The sequence below is a fragment of the Podarcis bocagei genome, assembly GCF_964188305.1.
Source record: "Podarcis bocagei genome assembly, chromosome: 4".
In the NCBI taxonomy this organism is placed as follows: Eukaryota; Metazoa; Chordata; class Lepidosauria; order Squamata; family Lacertidae; genus Podarcis; species Podarcis bocagei.
Window position 1 is genome coordinate 93,041,029 of NC_138128.1, and position 15,148 is coordinate 93,056,176.

The following is a 15,148-nucleotide window of genomic DNA, read 5'->3' on the forward strand; positions in this document are numbered from 1 at the left end:
TGGTCTGGGCTCAAGAAGAGGGAGGGGACAGTGAGGTGGCCTTTGGTTCTTCTCAAGTGAGTCCAAGGAGGCAAGGACAAGAAATGACCGAAGGAGACTGATGTGAGGAGAAACGAGAGGGGAGGGGAGAGTTCCGACTGGAGGATATATTTATTGTTATTTGAAGTGGAGTGGAGAGATGGATAATTTCAGGGGGAAGCAAGTGTAGTGGGGTCTGCCTCAGAGGCTGAAGAAAATAAAATGTTTGACTGGGAAGTTCCCAATCCCATTTGAAGGTGGAGGGTTCTAATCAGAAGCCCCAGTAATGGGCATAACGAAATCACTGGATATGTCAGTTTGCATTTATTAGTGCAGAAAGTATTGAGGTGATGTGTAGAGATCTTTCCTATTCTAATTAACTCAAGAGGGTACTGGAAGCTTCTCTGTGTGAAAGACGCAAGCAGAAGGTTCGTGATGTTTGGGTTATTCCTTCAGAGAAGCCGAGTAGAGCTGGCTTAAACAGGTTCTGTTATCTCTTCTGTCAAGATCATGCTTACTATAACGTCCTCCCATCAGATGTCAAGGAAATAAACAACTATCTGACTTTTAGAAGACATCTAAAGGCAACCCTGTTTGGGGAAGTTTTGAATGACTGATGTTTTGATGTATTTTTAATATTTTGTTGGAAGCCACCCAGAGTGGCTGGGGAAACCCAGCCAGATGGGCAGGGTTATAAATTTATATACCTCTCCCTCCCTCCTCTCTCTCTCCCCCTTCCTTTTCTCTATCTCTCTTCCTTATCGCCCTCTCCCATCCTTCCTTCCTTCTCTCTCTCTCTGTCTCTCTCTTTGTCCCTTCCTTCTCTCTTTTTCTCTCTCTCACCCTTCCTTCTCTCTCTCCTTTTCTCCTTTCCTTCTCTCTCTCTTTCTCTCCTTTGGTCTCTCTCTCTCTCTCTTCCTTCTCTCTCCCCCTCTCTTTCTTCCATTATTATTATTATTATTATTATTATTATTATTATTATTATTATTAGGCCAGAAGGAGCCTGGGTTTCACTTTCTCTTTCTATCTCTTTTCCTTGTGTGTATGCTTAGTGTTAATGTTTAGACTTATTATAAATTATTGTAAGTTTAAGTCTGCTGCAACTGGATTTCTTATGGACTGTGCCAATCCTGAATATATTGGATTTGTGACCATGATGCTCATTTGCCTTCAGGACCAGTAAAGCTCTGCTGAATGAAATACAATTGCCTCTGGTCTATTTTGGGGGAATCCTGCAAAGTGTTTAAGTTTTTACTCTGCTAACTATACGTCAGAGTTCTACTCTGGATCATATTGAGTAGGATTCCATGACAGGACATAGGGGGGAAAATGATGGCGGGGTGGACAGTGTGTTTAGGAAAAATGAAAGAGTTTTCCAAACTAAAATCTGGATTGATGATGGAGCTATACTGATTCACAAAAGGGACTTCTGCTAGCACCATAGTATTTCTGGCTCCCAGAACACAGAGCTTGGGAAAATAAATTGTGTCCATGTTTCAATCAGAATCATCGATTCAGAGTTGGTAGGGACTCTGAAGACAGTCTTATCCAACCCCCTGCAATGAAGGAATATGCAACTGACTCTTATGGGAATCGAACCTGCAACCTCAGCATTCTCAAAACCACTCTCTAACCAATGGAGCCATCTAGCTGAACAAGCCTGGAAGATTCTGTTCCTGGTGTGAAAAAAGAGGATCCTTGCAATTTGTCCTCCAGTGGCCAACAACTCCCATCTTAAACACAAAGCTTGGGGAATAAATTTTGCATCTCTGCTTCTGTTTCAAGCAAAGCCTTGTAAGGTTGAGCTGTCTTGTGCTGCTGACCCCACACCCTGCTAATATTCCAGACAGGTAGACCTGCACAGGTGATCTCAGATGTGGATGTTCAGGCTAGATATTCCTGTGAACTCTTAAAATGACTCATCCTTGTTTGTTTGTTTTCCCTAAACACCTTAAAGAGTAGCTAATAATATAGTACAGTGGTACCTCGGGTTAAGTACTTAATTGGTTCTTAACCTGAAACTGTTCTTAACCTGAAGCACCACTTTAGCTAATGGGGCCTCCTGCTGCGGCCGCACCACCGGAACACGATTTCTGTTCTTATCCTGAAGCAAAGTACTTAACCTGAAGCACTATTTCTGGGTTAGCGGAGTCTGTAACCTGAAGCGTCTGTAACCTGAAGCGTATGTAACCCGAGGTACCACTGTAGTAGTATAAGCATTGGTGGGAGAGGTTAGATATTGAGATCAGAAGGGAATTAAAAGCCTACATACGGTACAGCGTTGGCCATTGCGTCATTAAAACTGGCTGGTCACAAGAATAGTTCACATGCGTGTACAATTTTGCAACAGCAATACACACACACACAGTGGTACCTTGGGTTACAGATGCTTCAGGTTACAGACGCTTCAGGTTACAGACTCCGCTAACCCAGAAATAGTACCTCAGGTTAAGAACTTTACCTCAGGATGAGAACAGAAATCGTACAGCGGCAACAGCAGGAGGCCCCATTAGCTAAAGTGGTGCCTTAGGTTAAGAACAGTTTCAGGTTCAGAACGGACCTCTAGAACAAATTAAGTTCTTAACCCAAGGTACCACTGTATATATAATAATAATTTTTTATTTATACCCCGCCCTCCCCGGCCAAGACCGGGCTCAGGGCAGCTAACACTGAATATAAATACAGTAAAAAAAAATTTTTTAAAAAAACCCCAGTTGATTAAAATATAAGTTAGAACACAGTTTAAAATGCAGCTTAAAATGCAAAAAGAAATATACAAAAAGAAAACCCACAAGAGGAACACTCCACCTTATCAGAGGTTTCTATCTTAATTTCCAACCAGTGACATATTTCCTCATTTGTTAGACTGTTGTTTTTCATTTGAATGACATGCTCTCAGCGGCTGTGGTTAACTTTGTCATGCTTAATTACATCACCAGGGGCCGCTGCTAAGTCGCAGGTTTGGACCCTGAAATCTGGGATTTCCCAACCCTAGTTGTGGGTCTTTCTCTTTCTTTCTCTCTCTCGCACGCACGCACGCACGCACACACACACCCAGAGGTGTGGGCTGGACTTCCTGTAGAGTGCAACTGGGGTAGCAAGAATTAACTCTCTCTTCCCAACTGCAGCCTTCAAGAAGATCAAATAGGCTTGGGGGGGAAATTATTCTCTTGGCTACAAGAAGATTTCTTTCAAACCTAATTTCAGCAGTGGGGGAAGGGAGAACAACAGCAACCTCCAGACACCAGCGTAAGTCACGGTGACCCATGAAGAGGCCACTCTGCAATACTATAGTGTGTGGATGTAAATCTTCTCTCTGCCACTTAAAAAATTCCCAGATATTCTGCAGATTCTACTTTGTGACATACAGTGTTACCTCGGTTTTCGAATGTACGTAATCTGTTCCGGAAGACCATTCAGGTTCCGAAACATTCAAAAACTGAAAACTCAGTACGGAAGCCTCAGTAAGGAAAACTCAATATGGAAAACTCAATACAGAAGCCGCTTGGCATGTTTGACTTCCAAGGCGAGTTCAAAAACTGAAGCATTTACTTTCAGGTTTATGGCATTCGATAACCAAAATGTTCATCAACGGAGACATTCGAAAACCGAGGTACCCAGCAAAACCATTCCTAGATATTCAGTCAAATTCTGCTTGCTTGCCTCTTGAAACCCATTACTGTTGCTGAGAGGGAGTAAAATGGTGGCTGTTGACATTCCGGTGGTTGCAGTTTTGTGGGGAGGTTTGCCACCTTGTCCCCCACATGCACACACTACAGAAGTTCTTTTGACCATCCTACCCCGTCCCTCGATCCGTATAGTTAAAGCTATGGTTTTCCCAGTAGTGATGTATGGAAGTGAGAGCTGGACCATAAAGAAGGCTGATCGCCGAAGAATTCATGCTTTTGAATTCTGGTGCTGGAGGAGACTCTTGAGAGTCCCATGGACTGCAAGAAGATCAAACCTCTCCATTCTGAAGGAAATCAGCCCTGAGTGCTCACTGGAAGGACTGGAAGCTGAGGCTCCAATACTTTGGCCACCTCATGAGAAGAGAAGAGTCCCTGGAAAAGACCCTGGTGTTGGGAAAGATGGAGGGCATAAGGAGAAGGGGACGACAGAGGACAAGATGGTTGGATAGTGTTTTCGAAGCTACCAGCATGAGTTTGACCAAACTGCAGGAGGCAGTGGAAGACAGGAGTGCCTGGTGTGCTCTGGTCCATGGGGTCACAAAGAGTCGGACACGACTAAACGACTAAACAACAACAACCCCGTCCTTCAGTATGAGCAAGACCTCGTAACAAAAATATGCAATAGGTAGAGATCCAACCAACCTTCAGAAAGATGGGCAAGAAGGTCAGAAGTTGGCTTTGTAGCTCTGCTGGATTCATTTCCCCATATTCCATGAACTGCTTGCTTAGGGTCTCCCATAGGAAGTAAGGGCACTTGCTCTGATCTTCCTTACTGAGTTCAGCAGGTTCTGCTTTGACTACCATCTCATTGCTGGCTTGGGCTTGGGCATTCTTGTCAGGTGAATCCGTCTGCTTCTCCAGCTGTTTTGGGAACTCTAGGTCAGCCTCCATGCTTAGGTCAAAGTGATCTGGGAAGAAAGACCAAAATGTCATTTTTTTTGCAGGGTGTCTTACACTAACAGATGAGTTGCTGTGCTGAGACAACGGTGCAAAAGGTTTGAGAGCAAGGTCTCCATTTCACTGTACAGAGCAGCCCATCGCCTTGTAGTGATGGTTCAGAGGTTACGGCAGTGCCATGGAAGCGGCTGGAGCAAAGCTTCTTCCTACATTTTTGTGGTAACATGCAAACCTGACATTTATAGTTCACTGACGCGGTTGTGTCACACAGCCCGATGGCACTTCCCCTACCCGGGGCCAGAAGTGACCTCAGGGTTTCTAAATCCATCCTCTCCGAGTTATGAGTTCCTATATTGGCAGAATGGAATGAGAAGAATCGCGAGGCTAAGGTAGTGTTGGAATGGGTTCTAAGATTATGTATTAGCAACAGTGCATGGGAGGCAAATCTCCAGGTGAGCAAAGGGTTTGGGACCCCAATTCTGCTGCAAAACGGTGCAAAAAAATTAGAGCAGCAACATTGTTTTCATTTCACTTCTAATATGACGCTGTGGGTTAAACCACAGAGCCTAGGACTTGCCGATCAGAAGGTCGGCAGTTCGAATCCCCGCGACGGGGTGAGCTCCCGTTGCTCGGTCCCAGCTCCTGCCAACCTAGCAGTTTGAAAGCACGTCAAAGTGCAAGTAGATAAATAGGTACCGCTCCGGCGGGAAGGTAACCGGCGTTTCTGTGCACTGCTCTGGTTCACCAGAAGCGGCTTAGTCATGCTGGCCACATGACCCAGAAGCTGTACTCCAGCTCCCTCGGCCAATAAAGCGAGATGAGCACCACAACCCCAGAGTCGGTCACGATTGGACCAAATGGTCAGGCGTCCCTTTATGTATACCACCTTTCAATATTGCAATACCCAAGGCCATTTACGAGCTGAAGAAACAACAAAATAGACAGCAAAGGTCACACATGTCATAACAATCTGATCCAATACAAAAAAAATCACAAACTTTAAAAAAACCAACTTATATTAAATAAAGCATTATTCAACAATCCAATATAATATAATAGAAAATGGTGAAATTAAATACCAGCAAATATTAATCAGTTGACACTTATTACAATGAAGAATTACTACTCTATAATCAATAAAAATAACAGCAAGTCACAATGCATAAAATACCAGAAAACATACAAAACCATGTAAAAGAGTCAAATTGAGAAACAAGGACGCACAACTTATAAAATTATTATTTTCAAATATCCCTGAACGCCTCTTTTTTCTTCCCAGCTCTGTTCTCAAAGTCCTGGTTTGGAAAAGGCTTCTAGGCTAATGCAGGTGGAAAAAGCCATTGCCTGGTGGACAGCAGAAAGTCTCTCTCCCCTTACCAGCTGAAAGAAGCAGCATCTGAAATAAATTCCATGCAGCTGCGGCAAATGAAACCAAATTCCACAATGCTTCCCAACTTGGCCCTGACTTTTTGCTGCAAGTAGCACAAACATCTTAGCATTGCTCTAACTAGAATTACCAACAGTCTACTATTCCACAAGCCCTACTATTATTTCTTTATCCAGACAGGTAATTTGGAAGACTGGGGAGAGGGGACCCCCCTAAACCCTAGAAATTAATAAATGGTAGGATTTTGGTTACTTGGGATGGAAAGGGAGAGATACCAGCTGCAGAGGAACTCCTAGGCTAGGCTATGCAAAACAACCTGGCCAAGCTAGAGCCATTAAGAGCCACTTACCATATTTTTTGCTCTATAAGACTCACTTTTTCCCTCCTAAAAGGTAAGGGGAAATGTGTGTGCGTCTTATGAAGCGAATGCAGGCTGCACAGCTATCCCAGAAGCCAGAACAGCAAGAGGCTATCCCAGAAGCCAGATCCCTCTTGCTGTTCTGGCTTCTGAGATTCAGAATATTTTTTTTCTTGTTTTCCTCCTCCAAAAACTAGGTGCGTCTTGTGGTGTGGTGCATCTTATAGTGTGAAAAATATGGTATATAGGGCAATTGAGAGCCATTGGCAATACAAGAGAACTGCCCTCCCCACTTTCCCTGGCGTGTGAACAGAGACCCGGGGGGGGGGGTTGGAATGTTATCAGGGTAACTGGCAGGTGATAGGAAAATAGTTTTTAACAAGGTGTTTTGTTAAAGAGGAAGATAGACTGGGATCCATCTTGGGCAGGCTGGCTGAAGGCTGGCTGCTCTGCTGTGGGGTACAAGCCCCTCTTGAAATGACCAAGCTGTAAGATCTGGCCTCCCTCCCTGCAGACAGAAGGTGTAGATAGGTGAAGAAACCACATTTCTTAAAGCTACAGCAGTCTCTGCCATGTCTCAATTCTCAGACCCCGGGGGGAGTGCCTGGAATACCATGGGCTCTTGCTACCGCTCAGCAGAGAGAGGGGGGTGGCACCCAACTTTTGTAACAATACAGTCATTCATGTGTTTGCTAGCCCTGAGTTTGCTTTCTTAACTGGTCACAAAGAGGCTATGCAAGGTACATGAGGAACGGCTTTTAGTGCCTAAGAACCAGGAAATGAAACCCATCCAACCGTTTTTAACAGCCCACGGTGGAGCAAAGTGCATTTGATAACTGTATACAATAGGCGTAAGGAGAAACAAAACTGTTTTGAGCAAATTCCCCTCTCAACTGGTAGCACCCTTTGTGTCAGCTGCTTCAAAACGTCCAATATGACTTCTGGAGGAGAGAAGAGAAAACTTTGGTTTCTTTATAAACTTCAGAAGTTTATAAAATTAGGCACGGCACGGGGGAAGGAGATAGAGAAAAGTTTTTCTCTTTTGGGGGAGGGGAAGGGAGGAAACGGACAGAGTATGCAAGTACATTCAACTGCCTAACGGTGTCTTTGTCCCCCAGGAGATAGATAAGAAGAGTCGTTCTGTTGTCTGGAGTGGTCACATCGTATGGAGAAGTGGAGTGACAGAATCACACAGCTGTATTGAGGCATAATAATAATAATAATAATAATAATAATAATAATAATAATAATTTATATTTATATCCCGCCCATCTGGCTGAGTTTCCCCAGCCACTCTGGGCGGCTCCCAATCAAATGTTAAAAACAGTACAGCATTAAATATTAAAAACTTCCCTAGACAGGGCTGCCTTCAGATGTCTTCTAAATATCAGATAGCTGCTTATTTCCTTCACATCTGAAGGGAGGATGTTCCACAGGGTGGGCGCCACTACCGAGAAGGCCCTCTGCCTGGTTCCCTGTATCCTCACTTCTCGCAATGAGGGAACCGCCAGAAGGCGCTCGGCACTGGATCTCACCAGGCAGCACCAGGTGTAGAAATTTTGCACCCCTAGCAATTTTCCACCTGGAGCAACCATCCCTGTGGCTCCCACATGCTACGCCAATTGCCATGCTTAGATTATCTGAGCATGCTTACGAAGGTTCAGGTTGCAAAAGGTGGAAGAAGTGCAATTACTAGCACTACACCATTGCAAGCCTTGGTTATTTCTGTATAAGTAGTCAGAAAACAAGTCTGGGAGGCGAGAGTATAATCTGGCCAAATTCCTCCCTGCAACACCCAAAACCCAGTGATTTACAACTAGGCTAAGCTGAGAGGTCAATCATTTTTTGTGCCGGTCTAACCACTACCAGTCCACCTTAATGGGCTCTTTCATAGTACATCACTTTGGGTGGTATTCAACTAAACCAACCCTAATCAATGAAATGTAAAGGTAAAGGGACCCCTGAACATTAGGTCCAGTCGTGACTGACTCTGGGGTTGCAGCGCTCATCTCGCTTTACTGGCCGAGGGAGCCGGCGTACAGCTTCCGGGTCATGTGGCCAGCATGACTAAGCCGCTTCTGGTGAACCAGAGCAGTGCACGGAAACAGCGTTTACCTTCCCGCCAGAGTGGTACCTATTTATCTACTTGCACTTTGATGTGCTTTTGAACTGCTAGGTTGGCAGGAGCAGGGACCGAGCAATGGGAGCTCACCCCGTCGTGGGGATTCGAACCGCCGACCTTCTGAACAGCAAGTCCTAGGCTCTGTGGTTTAACCCACAGCGCCACCCACGTCCCCAATGAAACTTAGCCATGTCCATTAATTTAAGTGGGTCTACACTGAGTGAAACCTTACTGAATACCACCCTTTGCCTCTAGAGAAAGCTTGCAGAGCTTTCAAAAAGCCCTGCAGAGAAATGGATAGCTCTGGCTAAGAGACACCCCTTTGTTGACTTTGACCCTCCCGAGCTCAGGAAATTCCCTGTGCTCCTTTCAGCCTCCTGCCTTTTGGAAAAAGAGATAAAATATCTGCAAATTCCCAGTGTCGGGTTGGGGAGCCCTATGACTCCCCATGTTAAGGGGAAATCTCAGTGCTACCAGCACAGACAGAAAGTACAGCAGAAAAGAATCAAGAAAGGTGGTTAATAATTAGCAAATCAGGATATGAGTATGTGGGAAGCATGGAGCAGAGATAAAGTTTTCAGGTGTACTACAGCCCAGCCTTCCTACCTCTCTGCCTTTTGTCTCCTCTTTCGGCTTCTGTGATTGGTAGTAGCGCCCTGTCTGCCTTTGGCCACCCTCTTGCCACGCTGCCACAACCCGAACTCTCACACATGTACTTTCTGTTCTCTGGGACTGCAGCTTGACAGAAGGCACCAGCCAGCAACGATCTGAAAGGGGAACTAGAGAGAGGGCAGGGCCGTTTGAACATACCTGGGCTGGTGTTCCGCTGGAGCAGACAGTGCCTCTAGCCAAAGACAACAGCAGCATGTTCTGAGCTGCCGATCATCTTAGAGCTGTCTCTCTCTCTCCTATCACTTTCTACTGAGATTCACTTGACTAGGCAGTTGTGTGCTTATTTCCTGGCAAAAGCAGAAGTGGAGCAAAGGAGAGCCGACCACAAGCTCTGTTGGAGCAAAAATGCACGGCAAGGGCAGGGGCTGCTTGTCTGGTGGCGCTGGGCGGGGGGGGGGGGGACTTGGCATGTGGGAGTTTGGTGAAGCACCTGGCAAGAGATGCTGCTCTCAGTTGAGAAGGCCTTGCTTCGAAAGTTGCTTCTGCTAAGAACTCATTTACCTAAAACTTTCTGAGCCTCTGCCCACCCACCCATTTCCACAGGTTGACGTTTTGTGCGCATGCCACGGTCAGGGCCGGATTTAGGTTTGATGAGGCCCTAAGCTACTGAAGGTAATGGGGCCCTTTAGGGGTCCGGCTGTCTTTTGTCAACAACAAATTGTCGCTGTTTTCTTGTGTTGAATATATGCTATATGGTAATTTCTGGACCTAATAGGTATCTAAAACCATTTGTACATGTTGTCATGCAACCAGTCCGTGCAGAATGTAGGCACCCTATAAAGTGGTACCTCGGGTTACAGACGCTTCAAGTTACAGACTCCGCAAACCCAGAAATATTACCTCGGGTTAAGAACTTTGCTTCAGGATGAGAACAGAAATCGTGCGGCAGTGGCGCAGCGGCAGCAGGAGGCCCCATTAGCTAAAGTGGTGCTTCAGGTTAAGAACAGTTTCAGGTTAAGAACGGACCTCCGGAACGAATTAAGTACTTAACCCGAGGTACCACTGTATATAGAAATGAGCAAACCAGTGGTATTTTAGGGAGAAGGCTAGCAGGCAGGGCCATGACTTACACCATAGACGCCTACACAACACAAAACAGTGTTGCTGTATGCAGGTTTTATTTTATTTGTTTGTCATCTTATATTTTGGAAATGTACATCCAGGTTTTTCCCCCTGTAATTTTTTTGGGGCCCCCCAAGAGTGTGGGGTCCTAAGCTAAACCTTGTTTAGCTTATACATAAATCCGGCGCTGGCCACGGGGTATGTGCAATGCTGCGGGTTAAGGTGAGCATACCATGCGGCACGCATGCACTGCTGCTGCAGTTTTTTGGGGGGCTGCCCCCCTTCTTTTTATATACAGTGGAACCTCATGTTACGTACCGTCCTCCTTGTAAACGCTTCAGGTTACAAGCTCCGCTAACCCGGAAGTAGATGCTCCCAGTTGCGAACTTTGCCCCAGGATGCGAGCGGAAGTCATGCAGCGGGAGGCGCCATTAGCGAAAGCTTAAAAATGGACCTTCAGAACAAATTAAGTTCATAACCGGAGGTACCACTGTATAAATTTTTAATAAAATTTTCTGTTATACAATTTAAAATACTCATTTTAACATCCTTAAAATATCAATGACTTCCCTTCTTCTCCTTCCGTGGTTCATTTTACATATCATAGATTCCTGCATATCTTACAAAAACTAAACCATCCAATATTCCATTAATACAGCCATCAAACCTTATTTATACTGCTGAATTTATCTTAATGCTGCCAACGTTTTCAGGTGTACACAATTTCCCCATATACATTCAATAAACATTTCCCAATCTTCTCTAAACGTATGTTCTTCTTTAAGGCACCTATGCATCTGGGCAGGCCTCATTTTGTCAACATCTTTTTTAAAATGTGGCACCGAGAACTGGATGCAATATTCTAGATGCAGCCAGAGTAGTCTAGAATAGGGTGGAACCATTACTCCTCATGATCTAGACACTATTCTTCTGCTGATGCAGCCTTAAGATTGTGCCTGCACTTCATTTCATTTTGGCAGCCAAGCTGCACTGCTGGCTTATTTATTTACGTTGCACAGTGGCGTAGCGTGGGGGGTGCCAGGGGTGCCGGCCGCACCGGGCACAACATCTGGGGGGGGGCGCGAGTCCAGAGGGAAGGGACAAGTTCCTTCCTCTGCCGGGCTCCCCGCCGCCACCGCCAGCCTTGCACCCTAGCGCACGCGCACCCCCCGCCGCTGCTGCGGCTGCGCTCCACTCACTGCTCGCAGGAGGAGCAGCCACTGCAGCAGCGCCGACGCCGCCACTGACGCCTGGCCGGGCATGGGCAGCCTCCGCACCCCGACGCCGACGCCATCCCCTCGGTCCAGCCACAGGCGGGGGCTGCTTCTGCCGACTGGGAGGGAGGAGAGCTCCGAGGGGCCTCGCCGCGCCCTGCGCTCCCCAAAACCCTCCGAGAGGAAGCCGGCGGGCGGGCGAGGGTCTCCCGGCAGAAGGGGGCGCCGCTGGCTCCAGCTCTCAGCGCAAGTCTCAGCCGCAGGGGGGGGGCGAGGACGGAGCACGGCTGGAAGCCCCCAGACCCGGCCGGGAGGAGGAGAGGCGCTCACCAAGCCCGGATCTCGAGCTCCACCTACAGGCCAAGGAGAGGAGGGGACGGGGAGGCGCCCGAGGGGAGGGGGCTTCGGCTGCCTCGGCCCGCGGGGGCTCCGCAAATAATAAATTTAATAAATTCCTGCTGAGCCTTTGGGGGGGGTCCTTGGCTCCTTCGCTCACCCCCAGCCCCAGTGGCGTAGTGTGGGGGGGTGCAGGGGGGCCGGGCGCAACATCGGGGGGGGCGCTCGCACTCGAGTGCTAAAATCCACGGGTTAGGGGGCACAAATTACTTGCCTTGCCCCGGGTGCTGACAACCCACGCTACGCCACTGACGTTGCAACAGCCCTGAGATCTGCAGATCTAGGGCAGTATACAAATTTAATCAATAAAATAAAATAATAAACAAACAATCATTTCTAGGGTTTACGAGGCAAGCCCACCAGGTCCAATGAGCCCCAGCTGCCACTGCTCTCAAGTAACCTGCTTCTAATCTGTATTAAGCCTTATATCTAAGCTTTCCACGTTGGTGACACGCTTTTTAGATACGCATCATTTCGCAACACATTCATTCAGTTTTACTAGCAAACCAGAGGTTAAACTGACCCCTTTCCAGCCCCGGGAGGAGCGCAGGGAGCCTTCATGCAACACACCTAAACACTGCAGCCGACACACCAACATGTCGCGACACACAGTTTGGAAAGCTCTGCCTTGGGTGTTAGTACTGTGGTAAACAAAAATTGCCCTTTTCCCTTATGGGGTATCCAAGAGCCCATATAGAGTCCTTACATAGGTTCCCTATTGGTAGGAGAGAATAACAGAGGCCAACCAGAGAATATTGAGAAGCAAAGCTGCTAGTAAGCTTGATCTTTATTGATCTTTTGCAACAGGGTGCTCCCCTCACCCGAAGGAGAGAGGAGGAACCCAGAACAATGGCGCGCAAGGCCTTATAAAGACTTTTGAAATTGCCACCCTGTAGATCAAGACCACCCTCAGAAACATCATGCATACATCACAGAAGGGGTGTAACCTAAGACCACCCCTCAGATACATCATACCTACATCACAAAAAAGGCGGTCTAAAACAGAAAATTTGAATATTGTTTTTCTCCTGTTGTTGTTTATCTCCTGTCTGGCAGGTTACTTGATTGGATTTCCTGGGGAGCTTGGCCAGTCTTTTGTACTGATAAATACTAAGTTCCTGGGCCAGGTCTCAGGCTCACACCCTATTCAAACACAGACATACCCTTAAGACAGGATTTGTGAACGAAAAGACAATGGGGAGGCTTTTCCATTTTGACCTTGCAGAGAAAACATTTGCTCAGTTTAGGAATCCAAATGGCTTCAGGTCGGTCTTCCTGTGCTGATCTATGTACGTGCGGTTATGAACATTACTATATATCTAAGACCATAAAATTCCTATCACAGTACCAAAATCATTTCACACACACTCGTTTGCTGTGGCCCAGGCAAAGCCCTGGCCTGATGAACCAGCAGTGTCTTCACCATTCATACAGCCCTATAACAACAGATGTCCCCTTGCTGTTGCCCCAGTATGAATGGGTGGACTTAGCACTTTCTATTTTAAAAATGTGTGGTCATAGAAACGCAATCTTGTTTCACTTGTTCTCATTGATGCAGAAGGTATGCTTGGGGCTATGAAGATTGCCACCTGGAAAGCAGACCCTGGTTCATTTATCTTGCCTGACAAAAGCCTGTTCAGTCTTTTTCTCCCAGTGCAACTGGGAGGAACTTGTATGCTCCAGCACCCCCCCCCCAAAGGCTAGCTGGAGTGGTCAGGGGTAGGGGGGGAGGAAGACCAAGCTCTCTGAGACCACTTTTTGGTGTGTATGTCAAATGAAACTAAAATATTGGTCGCTCCGTTCTGTCACAGTGGAATCATGCAAATCTGCCTGCGTCTGGAGGTGGGAGGCTGTGGGAGCATGTGTACTCACTGAAGCAATATGCGCAAGGGTAAATACTGGTGTGGAGGCTATTTACAGTTCTAAGGATTTCCCCCTCTGCAATCTGGTGAATATTTTACCTATGAATAGCCAGAGCAATGAAGAGTCAAAGGGTTAGAGCAACCCACAACCTGCCCTTGTGTGTTCTTCAGATGTTGTTAGACTCCAGCTCCCATCAGCAATGACCGTTGGCCACATTTGCTGGGGCTGATGGCAGACAGAGTCCTACAAGATCAGGAGTTAAATAGCCCTCCTAACAGAAGCCAGTGGGAACACTTTCTGAGACAATGAAAGCAAATCCAAACCCCTCCGAGATAAGAAAACATCAAAGGTGATCAATTGTGCTTTTAAGTCACCCCCTGGTTCTGAATGGGGTAACTGTGCCCCTGAAGGACCAGGTGCGCAGTCTGGGGGTCATTCTAGACACACAGCTGTCCATGGAGGTGCAGGTCAATTCTGTGTCCAGGGCAGCTGTCTACCAGCTCCACCTGGTACGCAGGCTGAGACCCTACCTGCCCGCAGACTGTCTCACAAGAGTAGTGCATGCTCTAGTTATCTCCTGCTTGGACTACTGCAATGCGCTCTACGTGGGGCTTTGAAGGTGACCCAGAAACTACAAGTAATCCAGAATGCAGCAGCTAGACTGGTGACTGGGATGGCCGCCAGGACCATATAACTCCAGTCCTAAAAGACCTACACTAGCTCCCGGTACGCTTCCAAGCAGAATGTTGGTGCTCACCTTTAAAGCCCTAAATGGCCCCCATCATTCAGCCCGGACATTGAAGTCCAGCTCTGAGGGCCTTCTGGTGGTTCCCTCCCTGTGAGAAGTGAGGTTACAGGGAACCAGGCAGAGGGCCTTCTCGGTAGTGGTGCCCGCCCTGTGGAACGCCCTCCCAACAACTACCTGATGTTTAGAAGACATCTGAAGGCAGCCCTGTTTACAGAAGATTTTAATGACTGATGCTTTAATGTATTTTTAATCTCTTGCTGGAAGCCACCCAGAGTTGTTGTTGTTGTTGTTAGGTTATTATTAGCACCTGTGTGGGAGAACCCCCGACACCGCCCTGAATCCAGCACTGTGTTTAGAAAGGAGTGAAAGGTTATGAAGAACTTTTGCAACTCAAAAAAAGAAAGAGGAATCTGTCTCCAGCTTTAAAGAGCATTCATTCATCTTTTCTGAGGCAATAATGACATCATGTGGCCACATGGATTCATTACAAATAAGCTTTTTCTGAAAATTCAGGAGGAGCAAGCGAAGTACCCTCAAACTCAGGTGTCCATGCAGAAAAAGGCCAAGAGGCAGCTGATTTTCCTAAGACAAATGAGAGTCACTTTCTCTATTGCACTTTTACTTTGCTTTTGGCAAAGTCCTCCTTCAAAAGGCTCAGAGCAGGTTGAATGCCCCCCCTCCTTCTTGCATTGTATCCAGTCCAACTTAGGATGACTTTGAGT

General features: G+C 46.8%; 1 protein-coding gene across 1 annotated transcript in view; it reads right to left on the bottom strand.

Moving 5' to 3' along the window:
• Positions 1–9,198, bottom strand: part of WDFY4 (WDFY family member 4) — a 207,038-nt gene extending 197,840 nt beyond the window's left edge. Inside the window, exons 1-2 of the mRNA XM_081191446.1 lie at positions 9,078–9,198; positions 4,350–4,615 (exon numbers count right to left, since the gene is read on the bottom strand). Coding sequence (XP_081047572.1) covers positions 4,350–4,615; positions 9,078–9,183 — 372 coding nt within the window. The 5' untranslated portion in view covers positions 9,184–9,198. The remainder of the gene's footprint in view (positions 1–4,349; positions 4,616–9,077) is intronic.
• Between the last annotated feature and the right edge of the window lie 5,950 nt (positions 9,199–15,148).